The sequence below is a fragment of the Sarcophilus harrisii genome, chromosome 3, assembly GCF_902635505.1.
Source record: "Sarcophilus harrisii chromosome 3, mSarHar1.11, whole genome shotgun sequence".
NCBI lineage: Eukaryota > Metazoa > Chordata > Mammalia > Dasyuromorphia > Dasyuridae > Sarcophilus > Sarcophilus harrisii.
Window position 1 is genome coordinate 337,436,818 of NC_045428.1, and position 17,170 is coordinate 337,453,987.

The 17,170-nt window shown below is 33.9% G+C and overlaps 1 protein-coding gene across 3 annotated transcripts in view; it reads right to left on the reverse strand.

Moving 5' to 3' along the window:
• The window catches only part of NCKAP5 (NCK associated protein 5), a 679,630-nt gene that overhangs the window by 330,632 nt on the left and 331,828 nt on the right, over window positions 1-17,170 (reverse strand). For all 3 annotated transcript variants that reach the window (XM_031963671.1, XM_031963673.1, XM_031963674.1), the window contains exon 4: window positions 14,858-14,945. In XM_031963671.1, the coding sequence (XP_031819531.1) occupies window positions 14,858-14,945 (88 nt within the window). The remainder of the gene's footprint in view (window positions 1-14,857; window positions 14,946-17,170) is intronic.

A 17,170-nucleotide genomic window follows, 5' to 3' on the forward strand; every position in this document is an offset into this window, starting at 1 on the left:
AAAACTTCACAGTAAATAAAAAAGACCCTCTCATTCTGTTTTTAAACACTATTATCTACTTTAGCAGCTTTAAGTACTTTAATTTAAAAAACATGGTCCCTACTTCTTAAGGCAGAATCATAAAAGCCACTTGAAACTTTGAGATTAGAATGTCAATGGTGACATGAATAAAAGCATACTTTAAGAAAGCTTCATTGTCTTGGTATGTGTATTAATTTTATAAATACCTATGTAAACATAAAGCTACACTACTACTGTACTCTCCAACTAGATGTCTAGGGTTTTTATTTCCCAATGATATGCACTATTAGGATATTATAATGCATAATACTCTCTTTCTTCTCTCTCATACATATATGTAGATATGTATATACATAAGTATATATGTACACATAACCATCTATTCACCTATTATTTTGTTTAAAAAAATTATACTTGGAGAATACACAGTTTAGAATAGTACAGCATAGCAGAGACAACATAAAGTAATAGCCTAGCTTTCTGTCTTGAATCTAATTATTTCTTGATTAAATATCTCTTTAAGTCTCAGTTTCCTAATTTATAACACGGGGATAATAATACTTATATTATCTCCTTTTGAGTGCTGATGATTATACAAGTTTCATTATTCTTAGACACCATGTCCTTGGTCATGTCTTTTGGGAGAAGTATGTTTAGAATATATTTTTTCAATCAATCTATAGATCTATCTATGCATGTTTTTAATCTATAGTTGATTTTTTTGTGGGAATAGAATCACATTTTCAATTCACAGGGGAGATCTGCTCTACTATTTAATGTACTCCTTAAGTTGAATTATTCTATAAGGAAAATAATTCTCTCTAAATATAATTTCTTTTATTAATTCAGATTTTTGAAAAGCAGATATTATTAGGTAGAATACACTTGCAATGAAGTCAGAAAGGAAAAGTACTAGATTTGGAATTGAGTTTACTCAAATTAGATTCGCAGTATTGGGAAGTCACCGACCTCACCACAGGGCTGCTCACATTTTGCTATGAACACAGTAGAAACTTTATCAGTGTTTGCTGAATAGAATACAATTGAATTACTAAGGGTTACTTATGGAAGGAACATTCTAGAAGTGGAGTGGGAGGCATTAGAGGTAAGATTAAGATTTAAGAGTGATACATTTTGTTAACCAATTAATATACTGGATATTTTCTTCACCTGTTAAATGTCTGTTCTATTCAAATTCCAACTCTAATTTTCCTTCTTAAACCTTCCTTCTTCAGTAATCCTAATTAATTTTATTTTATCCTATTCAACAAATATTTTTAAGGTTTCTAATATGTTCAGAACACTGCTTTAGATGCTGGACACAATAAAATAACAACGGAACTAACTCACACTATGATTACATTCTGGGATGGGAAGATTTTTTGATGTATTCATATACATTAATAAAAAGTGCAAAATACTACAGGTAATTTCAATATGGAGATAAAATTAACAAGGAATGAGAGTTAGTGTCAGGAAAAGCTTCATGTAGGAGGTCATCACTTAAACTACTATTTTAAAGGAGATAGAGAATAGCCAAGATAGGGGTGAGAAAGAACATGTCAGACATGTCAAACATTTCATCCATGCGATGGGATGAAGATGGGAAATGGAATTCAGCCACAGCAAGAAAACCAGTTTGATTAGAACTTTTATAAGAACTTATATAGAAAGTTTATAATAGGAATAACAGGAAATAAAATAGGAAAATTAGATTGTAACCTCAAATAATACTTTGTTTCCCAACTCATTATGAAGTATCATGTATTTTATTTATCAGTTTTTGTGTCTTATCTCTTATTAAACTTCAAGATCCTTGAAGGCAGGGACTGTGCCTCATCTAAACTCCATGTCACTCAGAGCTCAGGACAATATACTCAACATAATAAGCATTCAATAAATATCTTTTAGATGAATGCATGAATGAATGAATAGGTTCTCTGCCACTCAAACTGACTAACTTAAATGTCTTAATGTCTCTAGTGGATAAACCATCTTATTCATGAATTATAATTTCTATCCATGCCCAGGAGTATTGTGAGACTAAAATGAAATAATGAATGTAAAGGACTTTGCAGAATGCTTTTTATATTAGTATTGTTATCGTCCTCACCCTCATTCTCCTCATCCTCTTCATTCTCCTCATCAGCCTATAGTTATCAGTCTCCAGGTAGGTGATGACTTCATCCCCTGAGCCTTCACTATAAATTTTTTTCGCTTAAGCAATGTTTTCAGAGGAAAATGAGTGTGTATTGGTAAATGTTTAATAACTAGATTTTCTGGGAACAATGTATGCAAATACAATTTAAAGAACACAACTCTGAGTTGCAATAATTAATTTAAATGTAGGCTAACACATAAGTGAATGATACAAAATGGAAACTTTAATGGAAACACTTTTATTGGAGAAAAAGAGAAAGGACACAAAGACACTGGATGCTTGAAAGTGGAGGACAGAAGTGGAAGGGTACTCTGAAAAGAAGAAAAGAATATTAAGGATAATGGGGCAACCAAAGACAAATTTTATTTGTTTTGCAATTTTGCTTTGGTCTAGGCTTTTCTCTTTGCCTCTTCACGTAATGAAGGCTTTTATAGGAAACTCATGTCTTTGCAGCAAAAGCATTCCTCACTAAATTTATGTTTGTCTTAAATGGTCAACTCTGTTATGCTACTTAAATGCCATAAACACATACTTTCCATGTATTTTATGGATTTATAAATGTGCAGAGATGTCCTATATCTAGAATGACAATATTCATTATGTGGAAGAACCACATCAATGATGTGATCAGTTAATCTAATCCACTGATTGTACACATGAGCAGAATAATGTCCAAAGAACTGAAACTACTTATCCAAAGCCAAGGCAGCAAAATTGGATTGTGGATAGAATGTGATCCTGGAGTCAAGAAGACTCGAGTTCATATTCATCCTATACACTTAGTAGCTATGTGACCCTAGGCAAGTTACTCAAACCTGCTTGCCTCAGTTTCCTTATCTGTAAAATGAGCTGGGAAAGGAACTGACAAACCATACCAGTATCTTTGTCAAAAAAAAAAAAAAAAAAAAAACCGAAATGGAGTCACAAAGCATCAGTCATCTTAGTCATGAAATAACTGAACACAATACAAGCCACACAACCAGTTAGCAACAGACTTGGGAGCAACATGTATATTCTGAGTCCCAAGTCAGTGTTTCATTCTACTAGCTCATTCTGCTTGTTTATTAATGTTTACCGATACAAAGCTTTTTGGGGAAAGGAGGCAAGAAGAATATAGCTGTATCCTGATGTATGGGTTCATCATGTTGGAAACTCCCTGGTGTGGATACTGCCTCTAGTGATGTAGATCTGCAGGTTCTCTTAGATTTATAGTCCAAAAGAGTTATCTGGGGGGCTGGCTGAGGAATTCAGTAAATTGCCTTTGGTAATGTGGCTAATATATGTCAGAGGCAAGACTTCAATACAGACCTTCTTAACTGCAGGGCCAGACCTCTCCATGCCCAGGGGTGTTGTGAGGCTCAAATGCAATAATGAATGTAAAGGTATTTATATAATACTTTTTATATTATTATTATTATATCCTCTTCCTTCTCCTCTTCCTCCTCTTCAGCCTTTAGTTATCAAGTCTTCACAGTACATCTATTTCATTTAAGTAGTATTTACAGGGGAAACAAAGGTATATTGGTAAGTGTTTAACAACTAGGCTTTCCGGGAAAAGTGTATGCAAATAAAATTTTAAGTTGAATTTCATTATTAAGTCTAGGTAATAAACAGAACAATAAACCAGGTTCTGATTTGGGATGATTGCTGATATCTGAGCTGTAAATGGTCACACTGAAAATTTAATAATCAGCTTTTTCAAATTACAGTTAGCGCGAGTCCATATCTCTAGCACAACTCTGACTATGACAAGTTTTTTCCCCCCAAAGCTAAATATCATATTGTCTCATAATAATGAAAAATAAACACCCAGCAACTTACAATAATGGAGTGATTTATGGTTACAAAGAAATTTGACATATTTTATTGTTCGATTCTTATAATAATTCTGTGAGTTATACAGTGAAAGAATTGTTAACACCATTTTGCAAATGAACAACTAGAGACTCAAAAAGTTTAACTGACTTATCTATGTGCACATAGTTAGCAGGTAGTGGTGACAGATTTTGAATCTGGATCTTCCAGGCTGTCTCTACATTTTACTTTCTCAACATACCATATTGCTTCTAAAATAAAACATTAACTATCATAAGGAAATGAATGATGATTCTATTTTAGAACCTCAAAACTAATATTTGCTTTCAAATTTCACAAACTTTATATGATTATTCCAATATATTAAATGTCCCCTGTATTTGTTGTGTATTTTGGGGGACATGAATCATAAGACATAGCATTTCCTAACCGATTCTATGTTGTTTCACTATCAGTTACTCCCATTTGTTGATAGCAATGAATTTTATCTGGCTAAATTTTCCTATCTTAATTTGATCAAGTGAGAATGGTGACCTAAGAATCTGGAGGACATAGCACAACAAATCCCAAACTCACAGAGAGATAGAAGGAGGGAGGCAGAGAGAATGATGGAGCAAAAAATCAAATAAAAACAAAACAAAACAAACAAAAAAAAAAACAAATGGAGAAACAGATTGGGCTGATTTTTCACTCTTTCAGAGATAACTTTTACTTGTTTTTCATTTCTTCCTAATGAAATGTTTCTGCCCTAGGTGTAGATGTCACCAACTACACTAATTATGGCAATATTTCCATTACATGTGCATTTTCTATTACACAGGAGACTGGAAAGAAGGGCACATTATAAGGCCTATTAGTGCATGTCAGCTCACTTCTGTTTATTTTTATACTGGATTCAGAGGCAAGTTCTGATGCTGAGGAGTTCTGTTATGTTTCAAAGAAGTTGTAAAAAAGTTAAAGAGTAGAATGAAAATTTTTTCATTTAAAAATGAAAAATCTGATTTCTTATTTTCCTTTAATTTTAAAAAAATCACAAAAAAATCAAAGAAAATTTTAAAAGGTACATATAATAGGTTGTCTTTGACAATGATGGCTCTTTTCTGAGACTCAGGGACAAAAATACTCTATACAAGGAGGTCAGTACATTTTTTCTAGTAATACTTTATTAACATTTTGAGGGATAAATTTTAGAAGGAGATGTTTTGAGCACTTTAGAAGTTTTTTATGCTAAAAACCAAATGTATTCCATACATTTATTAATTTAAAAGGCAAGAAAGAGCAGAAAAAAATTAATGGTAAGATTTCAGAAAAAGGTATCTTTCCAAGTTTGGTTTTAAGACAACACCAAAGGGCAGCTAGATGGTGCAGTAAATAGAACATCGATTCTGAAGTCATGAGGATTTGAGTTAAAATACAACTTCAGACACTTAACATTTCTTAGCCATCTTACTCTGGGCAAGTCACTTAACCCTAACTGCCTCACCAAAAAACAAAAAACCCTAATAAAAATAATAATAATTAATAATAATAAAGACAATACCAAATTGAAAAGATTGAAGAAAGGGTTTAAGTAATAGGCATCTGAGGTACCTATAAAAAGAATCTTACTACATATAATAGAAGGGGAAAAGAAGAACCTACATTCTTTTCTTGGCTCTAGCATTAACTGGATTGTTTTATCTTCATATATGTCCACCTGTAGCTAAGCTATTTCTGGATATGCCCTGTTTCTAAGGGTATATCCAAAAACTCTGTCAGCAAATTTTGTATTTCTCCTGACTCTCTCAGGAACATCTTCACTTTCCATGAGTTCAATTATTATACATGTCCAGATGATTTCAAGACTTCTGAATTTAGTCATAATATGTCTCATGTCCTAGTCCCATATCCCTAACTGTCCTATGGGAATTATATAGGAGATGCACCAAAAGCCTATTAAATTTATTCTGTTCAAAAGAGAATGGACAATAACTTCTTTCCCTCTCCCCAAAGCTCATCTCATTTCCTAAATTGCCTATTTCTACTAAAGATCCATCATCCTCCTAATCACCCACCTATACAATCCTGGGTGATCCCAATTCTTCACTTTCCCTTATTTTAACATTCCCACATCCTAGCTATCCCTTGTTTATTTTACTCCTTCAAAATCTCTGGGCAGCCGATGGTGCAGTGTATAGAGTGTCCATCCAGAATTAGGAAGACTCTTCTTTTCAAGTTCCATTCTGGCCTCAGACACTTGCCAGCTGTCTTCTTCATTTATAAAGTGGATAAGAAAATGGGAAACCATTCCAGTATCTTTGCCAAGAAAACTTCAACTGAGGTAGCAATTGAACACAACTGAAATAACTAAACAACAACAAAGTTCCTCACTTCCATTTCCTCATCCTCTTTCACAGGGCCACTATATTAGTTCAGGCTCTCCTCATCTGTAATATAGCAATAGCCTCCTAATTTTTCTTTCTGCTTTAAGTCTCCCCTTTCCAATCCATCTTTCCCACTATTTCCACAGTGAAGCACAGTGATGGTAGTATGTCACTTTTCTGGTCAAGAAGCTGGGATCAAATAGAAACTTCCCTATTTGTCATTAAAATCCTTATAATTTGGCTCCAAACTGCCTTTCCAGATTTATTCCTCCTTCAAGATATTTCACATTTCAGTCATTATCTTTCTTGATTCTCCAACTTCTAGTATCCTTTGAAATCATGTAATATTTACTGTGCATATATTTTGTACTTAGTTATATAATATGCACATTATTTCTTCTGCTTGAATATAAGCTCCTTGAAGACAGAGGTTACTATTTATAGCTTTTGATCTCCCATAACTAGTATAGTAACTGATACATGATAAGAGCTTAATAAATATTTTTTGGTTGATTGATTGAGCTACAAAATGAAGGAAGTACTTGTAGCTGTCAGTTCCTTCCTGTTCTAATGTTTCTATGAATTCACATTCATACAATTCACCTCTTTCAGCAATTTAAGTAGTAATTCCATGTTTCTATGAATTCACATTCACAAAATTCACATCTTTCAGTTATCTCAGTAGGCTTATACAACATAAGTGTAGCCTAAAACATCTCCAACAATCTACCCAGAAACATTTTAATTGATAAGAAAATTAATCTATTATAATATATTCAGATGAGTCTATTTAGAAATATGAATGCTAGTAACATACTAATGCAATAAGATTAATTCCCAGATCTATAGATATCATCATGCCTGGAATACAATAGGGGCTTAATAAATGCTTTTTGATCAACTGATTCTATATAATGTTGTTGAAGAGCACAATTCTGCATTTAATGTTATTCAAATAGTAATTAATATTTCTATATTAATCAATGAAACTTCAACCTGCAATAGTTTCCTATGATCTAGCTGCTCAGCCACCCAAGGGATTACCTTAAGAACCTGTTTGGTTAAATTTATTTTGAAAGGCAACACAATTATTCCAAAACTCAAAATGCATAACTGCAAGGTTTTAGATAGGGGAGTGATTTTTTATTACTCCAAGAAGCTCAGATTATTTTTCTACAAATTAATTATAATTATGATTATTATCCAATGTAATATATATAATACAATAAACATTTGTCAAGTGTCTGTGATATGCCAGAAAATACTTTAACCTCCAGGGATATGTGATTAAAAAGAAAGATAGTTTTTGCCCTCAAAGAGCTTATAATCTACAAAGCACAAAAGGATGCAAGAAAATGGGCAGGAAAAACCATGAGTGCCCAATTCAATGGTATTTTGTTCTGTGGAGAGGAAACCAGACAAGGCAGCAGATAAAAGTGGAATAGATTATAATATGCTTATGGTTATTTTAACTTGGTTTCTTCACCAACACAGGGATAAGGTCTCTAAATAGGAAATGCTAGTTCAGGGACTGAAGTGGAAGAATTAATGGTACCAAAATAAAACTGAAGATAAGTTAGCCTCTGGTCTCAGCCAAATTAATTTTACCACTTCCCCCACCTACCTTTGTCAAAACTTTATATATGACTCCAGGTACCATCAGAGAAATCCTGAGCATAGGAATTATGATCAGATTGAAGTTTAGACAAGTCAAATGATAAAGCAATGACTTTTTTCAAAATAGAGGCTTCTCTCTTTCAAGCTGTCGCCTCTGAGATAGAACTGTGATTCAGGAAAGTGTTCACTGTCTTTTCTACTGACAGCACTAATAGTAGCATCTACCGAAATTATTAACCATAGAGTCATAGAACCATAAAAAATTATAGCTGGATGGCTCCTGAGGGATCATATAGCCCATCCCCTTCATTTTGCAGGGAAAGAAACTGAGGCCAATTAAAGTCATGATTGAAAAATCCCTAGGTATAGAATTAATAAAGGATAATCAAAGGAGCCATGGATTTAGCAGAAGATGGGACCCTAGCACAGTACAACCCCCTCATTTCACAGATGAAGAAACTGAGGCTAATTAAAGTAATGACTTTTTAAAAAATGCTTTGATATGGAATTAATACAGGTTAATGATTATCTTTCCTCTATAGAGAAGAGCTAATCTTCCAAAACGAATAGGCTAGGATTATAGTGGGGAGATGATTGTGGGTAGGCACATTTTAAAAGGTAGACCTGCCTCTCTAAGCAAATTCCAGCCTCATGAAATAAATTACATTTTTAATATTAAATGTCTATAAGCACAGGACTTGAATAGTAGGATGTTAAAAGAATGGAAAATAATGATAGAAAGAATCCAAGCAGCTCTATGAAACAAAACCATGAAAAGGAAGTGTGGTAAAGGTAAATAGTGATACTGAATTATTTAGGGGCTATGAAGGCTGATGTTGCCCATGAGAAAGGGCTAACAGCTTCCTTTTTAGAGGAACATTACTCTTTCAAGTGGCCTGGGTGTCATTTAATACAGTCCAAGAATGACTTTTTTTTTAACTTGCCATCAAGATTTCATATAACAAAACACATACAATAGCTAGTGTAGAATCTGGGCTGGAACAGAGCTTGAGAGTCTAATTCCTCATCTTTAGACAGCTATAGTGGACATATCCAGCATAGCTGAAACAGAGAATCCCTTTGCTATGACCCCCAGTGAACTAGGATCTATAGCTTTTCTCCCTGAATGCAATCTAGTATTTTTGAACAATACATGTTACTTATTGAAATCCCATAAGCTATAATTGGAATCCATTTCTTCTTGTCCTGCCATTAGTGGAGATTTCATTTTAATTCAATTAACATTTATCAAGTGTCTATTAATTAGTATTTATTCCTTCCCTTAAGATATAATGGAAATGGAACCCAGCAAGATTTGGGATCCAATCCTGCCACAAATACTAGTTTTATGACATTGACTTCTCTTTAGTTACAGTTTTCCCAGCTATTAAGTGAGGATATTCACAATCCCTTCCTTACAAGAGAGGATTAGTGAAAGTCACAAGGAAAAAAATATGTAGAATGCTTTGTAAAGGCTATAAATGTTATATAAATATACACATGTTAATTAATAACCTTAGGAAGGAAAGGGAGGGTAAGAAAGAAAGAGGTATAGAGGAAGAGAGGAAGTTAATAAGGAAAGAGAAGATGGTTGTTGTGAGAATCAAAGAAGATATGGAAAGGAAACAGCATATAAAATTAGCTATTAACACTGGTGGGGGATCCCAGGAGAGAGGGAAGGGGGAAAGAAAAGAGAAAGAAGTAAGGAAGAAGAGGAGGAGAGGGAGGAGGATGAGGAAGAATGGAGGAAAAGGAATTGGAGAAGGGAGTATTTTAAGAAGAGGACTGTCTCTAGGTCCAGGAAATAGACAAAACAAATTAATTTTCTCCCTCTCTTCTAGGATTTGTATGCAGATAAGAATCGATTAAAATTAATATCAAGGGCAGGCTGAACTGAGAAAGCCAAGGTAGCCTGAAGAAGGTGGGAGGGAGTAGTTCCACTCAATTTACCTTTATAATGAAAAGGAATATTATTGGTTGATTATATGTATATGAGCCACATCTACTATCTATCTTTAAGTAGTCAGTTGTCCATCTATTTTCTTCCTCCAGACAATCTGCTTCCTCAAGGCACTTCAGAATCTATGGGATCTGTAGCATTCATCCCATCCTCAGAATAGCTTCTATAATGTCAAGTCTGAGAGCAAAATGAAAAGTATTTATATTCTTTTGTAAAGTGTGCATGGTATTCAAACTATATCTGTGTGACAAAAATAGAGAGCAGGGAAGAGAGATGAAGAGTGAAATAAAGAGAGGGAAGGGGAGAGAGACAGAAGTAGAGAGAGGAGGGGAGGGAGACAGAAAGTGGAAAAAAAGAAGGAAGGAAAAGAGAAAAAATAATGGAGAAAAGATATAAAACCATTAAGAAAATAAGTATGGGAGGATTCTGGAAAGATGGTGGAGTAGGTCAGTAAATTTCAAGCTTTCCACATTTCTCCCACAAACAGAACAAATTTGCACCTCAGGGTGAACATAGACTTGTGAAAAATAAAGAAGACTTGGAGCAGAACAGCAGTTCTACTGGTACAACCCAAGAAGATCCAAAGAACAACCCCAGGTCTGAAATTAGCCAATGTGAAGTGCAAACACCTCAAGGCTAGCTCCCCAGAATACCAAGTAGGGAGCCCTGGGGTGAGCTGAATTTGCCTGGAGCCTCAACCAGAACCATAGGAACTTCTGCTTCCCAGACTAGTCAGGAGGCTGAGTCCTGGAAGACTGAATGAACCTTGGTTGATTAGGATCACCTGGGCCCAGCCGTGCTGCAGAGATGAAGCACTGGGGAAGAACAAGGCAGCACTCCCAGAGAGTGCAGAAACAGTGGCACATAGTTTCTGCTGAATGTGAGCACTTGCAGGTAGGTGGAGTTCTTGGTTTGGGGTTCCTGGTCAGAAAGGAAAGCTGAAGTGAAGCTAGAAGTATAATTCCCCATTCTGCAATTAGAGATGCTTACACTAATACCTATTATTAAAAAAAAAAAAAGGAACCATCTAAGAAGATCCCAAACATAGAAACTTAATATAGGAAGGAACAGGGAAGACTGAAGTTCACCTTCAGAGGAAGTAAAAAAAAAGTTTCCATCCCTAAGAGTAAAGTTAAATGGCTCCCTTCCCAGAGAGAATTTATAGAAGAACTTAAAAAAGAATTTAAAAATCAAATGAGAGACACTGAGGAAAAAATAAAAACTATCCAAGAAAAACAGGAATATTGTGGGGGAGAAAGAAGAGAAAAAGATGGAATCTTAAAGACAAAAATAACTCTTTGAAAATTAGAACTGGGCAAGGGGAAGCCAGTGAAGCTGAAAGAGTCAAGAAATAGGAAAACAGAATATAAAGAATAAACAAATTGAACAGATGTCAAACATGAGAAAAACAACAGATCTGAAGAATAAATCTTAAAGATAAAATATAAGAATAATTGGACTACTTGAAAGCTGAAAAAGAACTTTGACACAATAATGCAAAAAATAATCCAAGAAAATTATCCTGGAGTGATAGAATATGAGGAGAAAGTAGAAATAGAAAAAAATCCACCAATTACTACCTCAAAGCGATCCTTTGTGGAAAAAACATAGGAACATTATTGACAAATTTCAAAATTCCCAGATCAAATGGAAAATTTTGCAAGAAACAAGAAGAAAACAATTCAAACATGCTGGAATTACAATTAGAATTGTACAGCATTTATCGGCAGCCACAATAAAAGACTGTAGATTCTGGAATCATATGTATTGGCAATCAAAAGAACTATCCTTGCAACCATAAATATCATATCCAGCAAAATTATCCATTACATTGAATGGAAAAAATGGACATTCAACAACCTTGTAGATTTTCAGGACTTTCTTTCAATGAAACCCAAACTCAATAGAAAATTTAACATATAATATCCAAGATAATTTCAAGGAACTTAACACAGATGAATTGTTTCTGGTTCTTACATGGAGTTGTATACTATATGTTTAAGACTGACATCAGCAAACAGGTAGCTCAAAAGAAGGATTTATACAAATGAGGTACAAAGGAAGAATAGACAGAGGTATAAGAGGGGGGAGGAGGGCTCATAGTTCTGAAAATCTACTCACATCTGGAATGGGTTAAATAGACAACATTACACATATACATATATACATACGTATATATATATATATATATATATATATATATATATATATATACAGACACATGTGTATATATATATATACACATGCCTATATATATAGACATATATATGTCTATATATACACATATGTCTCTCTCTATATATATATACACACACACATACACACATACATAAATACCACAAAGGGGATAGCTTCTTCCAAAATCTATAAAGAAATAAGGGGGGAGGGTTGAGCAGAAGGGATGCAAAGGTAAAGAGGAAGACATGGGAGGGATCCTTAGGTGGGGAAAAGCTAAATAATAGAAAAGTAAGTTAAGGAGCAGAATTAAAGTAGAAGAGTTAACAGGGCTAGGAAAGAAGAGATATTCACAAATACTACCACAAAGATCAGGAGTTGAATTTATTAGGAAAAAAAAAAAGCATGACCAGTAATCATTGATCTTAGAACAATCTAACTTAAAGATTCATTCAAGAGAGAAATCTACATTATATCAGCCATACTAATATTGTTTTAGATTCATGTTTATGTATGGGTAAATGTACATGTATATAAATGTATGTGTATCTGGAATATATAGATATGTATGCATGTTGCACTATGTATATGTGAATTTATATATATGTGGATCTGTGGATGGGTGTGAATGTCTATGTGTGTGTGTGTGTGTGTGTATCTGTTAAATATATCTTTGCTTACCTATAGTCTTATTGAGGGAAGTGGGGGGGGGCGTGAAAGGGGAAAAAAAGAATAAAGTTTAAAAAGTGCAGAGCAGAGAACAAAAGAACGACCTACTAGGAAGCAAAGAAAAGTTGGATACTCGTGAATAAAATGTCTTCTACTATTATATAGTGTTTCTTAAACTGGAAATTTATTGTTATATATTTTGAATCCTCATGTTCTGCGAGCTACATGACAGTATTCTGTTCTCTTTAGTTTAGTTTTATTTTCCTTTTTGGTCTTTCTTTTATCTGTTCAGTCTTTTTTTACTAAACAGAAAATGTTAAAAAAAAAAAAAAAAGAAACCCATAAGCCTAAATAGAAATTCATCAATTTATCTAAAATGTTTTTCAGTCTTGGAATGTTATTAGTTTTTTCTTCCAAATGCCCCCCAATTCAGCATATAATAGTGAAATTGTGGATCCCCAAATAAAGACTACATTCTGGAATTTGTCACACATTCATGAATATAATTATGTACCAGGCATTTTGCAAACAGGTGACTATTTCCTTGGAATTATAAGTTTTCTAACCTTTATTCTTTCCCATGAAGGCTATCATTTTAGACCCAGTATAAACTGGTTTAGATAAATTCCAGAATAAAGTAGACCGAGAAAGTCATTCCTATTTTCTAACTACCTTTCTGCTTATAAATGAAATACCTTAATCATGTGAATGTAGTCACTTGATCCTTTCCAAGAGCATTCACAAATAAACTAAATATTCCCTGGCTTGCATAGCACATTGTCCTATCATCTGAGAAGTTTGTTGTGGACTTCATCATATCTTATTGAGACCACTAAGAATTCTAATTTATCATCTACATTGCTGGTTATCCATTACCTCCTTATGTTATAACCATCTCCATTTCTCCCAGTCCACTCTATCACAGCCACCTCTATTATTCCCATCAACTTGGATTTATGTCCAAATTCTACTTGCTTTTCTGAAGGGGAAACTATCTATGTAGAAATGCTTTTATTTTTTGCCCTTGAGATGATGTTTCCTCTACTTCTTCCCTTACTTTAGCCTATAGATTAGATTGTTGCAGTTAAATAGCAATGGGGAAAGTATGAGCAAGTTAGCTCCTCAAGTTATTAAAATAAAAAGATTTTGATCTGGAATTTTAGAGACCATTAGAGTAGCACTTTTTTTTTGCAAATATGGGCAGGGAGGACAAGAGTAGGACATCAACTTGAGTAAGGTCAAAAGGGAAATAAGTGACAAAATCAGAATTTAAACCCTTCTTTTCAGACTCAATTTAATGTCCTTGCAACTAAACTAGGCTGAAACAAACTATCCATCACCTTTTTTGCATTCATTCAATAAGCCTTTATTAAACCACCACATGTCAGATATTGTATTGTGTGCTAAGAATACAAAGAAACAAATAGTCCTTGCTTGCAAGGATATTATATTCTACCAGAGGAGAGGCAAGACACAGATAAATAAAACTAAATACCAAGCAATGGGGACAGGGAAGGCTTTAATAAACGACTGAGATAGGAAGAACAAGAAAGGCTTCATGTAGAAGGTGAAACATTAAGTGAGGCTTAAAAAGCCCAGAGATTATAAGTGGGAAAAGTGAAGATGACATCTTGGGCAAAATTGTGAAAAGACATGGAAATAGGAAATAGGCTTTTATGTAAGTAAGCCAGTTTAGCTCACCATGGAGTACTTAAAAGGCAAAATAGGAAGTAAAACTGACAGGTAGGCTGGAGGCAGACAGTGAAAACCTTTAGATGCAAATCAGGAGAGTTTGAATTTGATCCTCAAGGCAACAGGTAGACAGCTAATGGAGCTTCTTATGCCCTGGCTCTTCAGAGCATTACTTAGAGAACTGTTTGCACTCCAACCATTTTGGCCTACACATATTTGGGCTTTTGGTTTAGATTACATTTTATGCCTCTCTCTCTCTCTCTCTCTTTTTCTCTCTCTCTCTCTCTCTTTTTTCATCTGTGTGACTGTGACTATTTAACTATATAAGTACAAGAAAAAAAAAATTACTCCACATTTAGCTAAGTAGGAAAAAATGTGTTATACCTGGTAGATCATTATATTCATTGTATCTTCTTTCTTTCCTTCTGGAGGTCCTTGATTCTGAAGTAGGTTTCGTACTGTTTCTTCCATCCTAGAAAATGAAAATAAGAAACATTTTTAGAGGAAATTTTGTTTTTATGTAGATTATACATTGGAAATTTCCTGTTAACATGTACATAATACATATTTACATATACACCCACAAATATACACACATTCATTTTTCTTTTAGGATTTTTAAAAACCCAAAATTATAATTTGATTCTTGTTATAACAACAAAAGAAATATATAAATTCATAAAACTCCTAAGTATTCAGAATACTGTATTGGGCCCTGGGGGAGGGGTGGAACCATGTAGAAGTATAAAATTTAGATACTACATATTCTTTGTTTTCAATATTTCTTAATAATAGAGAGATAAGACACCAAAATGAAAATTAAAGACAAAATTACATAATAGAAGTGCCCAAGCATTATGAAGAAAATTGCTACATGAGATATAAAGAAGCCTACTGCTGATTCAGAGTGAACATGGAAAGCTTGAATGAAACTCATTTGAATTGAAACTTAAATATGATTTCAACAGGTGAAAAGGAAGAAAGGTATCCCAAGAGTAAGCCAACTTGAGCAAAGTCATGAGGTAAAATAACTCAATAATAATTCAAGGGAAAAAGAACTCTCCAGTTTGCTTATCATATTGAATGTATAGAGAGGAGCAATGTGAGATAAAGCTGTAAAGATGCTGCTGTATAATCTTCAATGCTGTGCACACAAATTACAACCTTACATGGCAGGCAATAGGAAGCTACTGAGGATTTTTGAGCAGAATAGCAAGATGGTCAATCCAGTGTTCAAGATAAATTATTATAACACTAATATGAAGTAAGATTGAATCTGGAAGAGAGTTTCAGCTGAGGAGATCTATAAAGAAACTATTGAAATAGTCCAAATAGATTGTAATGAGTGTTTGTATGTTGATGGTAGTAAGAATAGAGAAGATGAAATAGATTTAAGACATATTTCCTTTCCTGTCTATATGTCTGATTCTTTGAAATTTGCCCTAGTAAGTAAGATGTCCTTTTACCCTATAAATTCTCTCACTACCAAGAGTTTTATCTCCCTAGACATCTCTCCACCATGCTACTAAAAGCCTCCCATTAATAAGTTCCTTCTAGGGGCAGCTAGATGGTACAGTGGATAGAGCACCAGCCCTTGAGTCAGGAGACTCTGAGTTCAAATTCAATATCATATATTTAATACTTCCTAGCTGTGTGATCCTAGGCAAGTTATTTAACCCCAATTGCCTCACCCCCAAAAAAGAGTTCTTTCTGGGGTTTCTCTTTGGGAGATGGGATTAGGACAACCTGGTTCATTCCCATCCAAGCTCTGTTTCCGACTTTTTGTGTTCCATGAGCTCACATGGATACCTTCCCTCCTTCCTTTTAATCTCACTATTATGTGTATTCTTCTTCCATTAAAATGTAAAATGTAAATTCTCTTAGTTCAAGGATTGTGTTTCTCTGTACTTGATTTTGAATTCCCAATACTTAGCACATTGCTTTTCACATAATAAGCACTTAATAAATGCTTGTTGTCTCCCTGCCTACCCATCTGGAACTGTCACATTAGGTTATTTTTTTAAGAGAGGTAAAGGAGAAGAAAAATGAAGTACTAACCCAAAAACAGAGACATGAGAGAATGAGTGAGTAAAATCAATTGTAAAGTCTTATCATTTTTTTCCCTGAAAAAATACATTTTGTATCTTTCATTCTCTTTTGCTGTTGTTCACTCATTTCAGTTTCCCCATCCTTAGATTAGGCCTTTATGCTTTGGACTAATATCGACCTATCACAATCACTATAACCTGTCACCACTATCACCATCACTACAATAACAAAAACAAACAGCTTTTGACTAGGCATCCTGTCTCTAGTCTTTTTATCCTGCTAAGTTCTTTTTTAAGAAAAAAAGTTATTTTATCTTTATTTTTACATCATCTTAAATTTCCTATATATTACTCTCCTCCAGTTCCTTTTACATGTTGCTGTCTAAAATACAGTTTTCACTGTTACTACCCTGCTCAAATATAACCAATTCCTTACATCAAATATAAGCCATTCCTTACATACTCAAAGACCAAACTTTTTCAGCATATATCTTTAGGATAACTACAGTAGCAATGGATGCAAGGGAAATATAACTCAAGCTGTTGGCCTATCACCTTAATTTCTCTAACTAGGAATCTTTTCTATATTTTGAAACCATTTCATTCTATTTACTTTGTATATTATTAGCATTTGGTATGGAGGCATCTA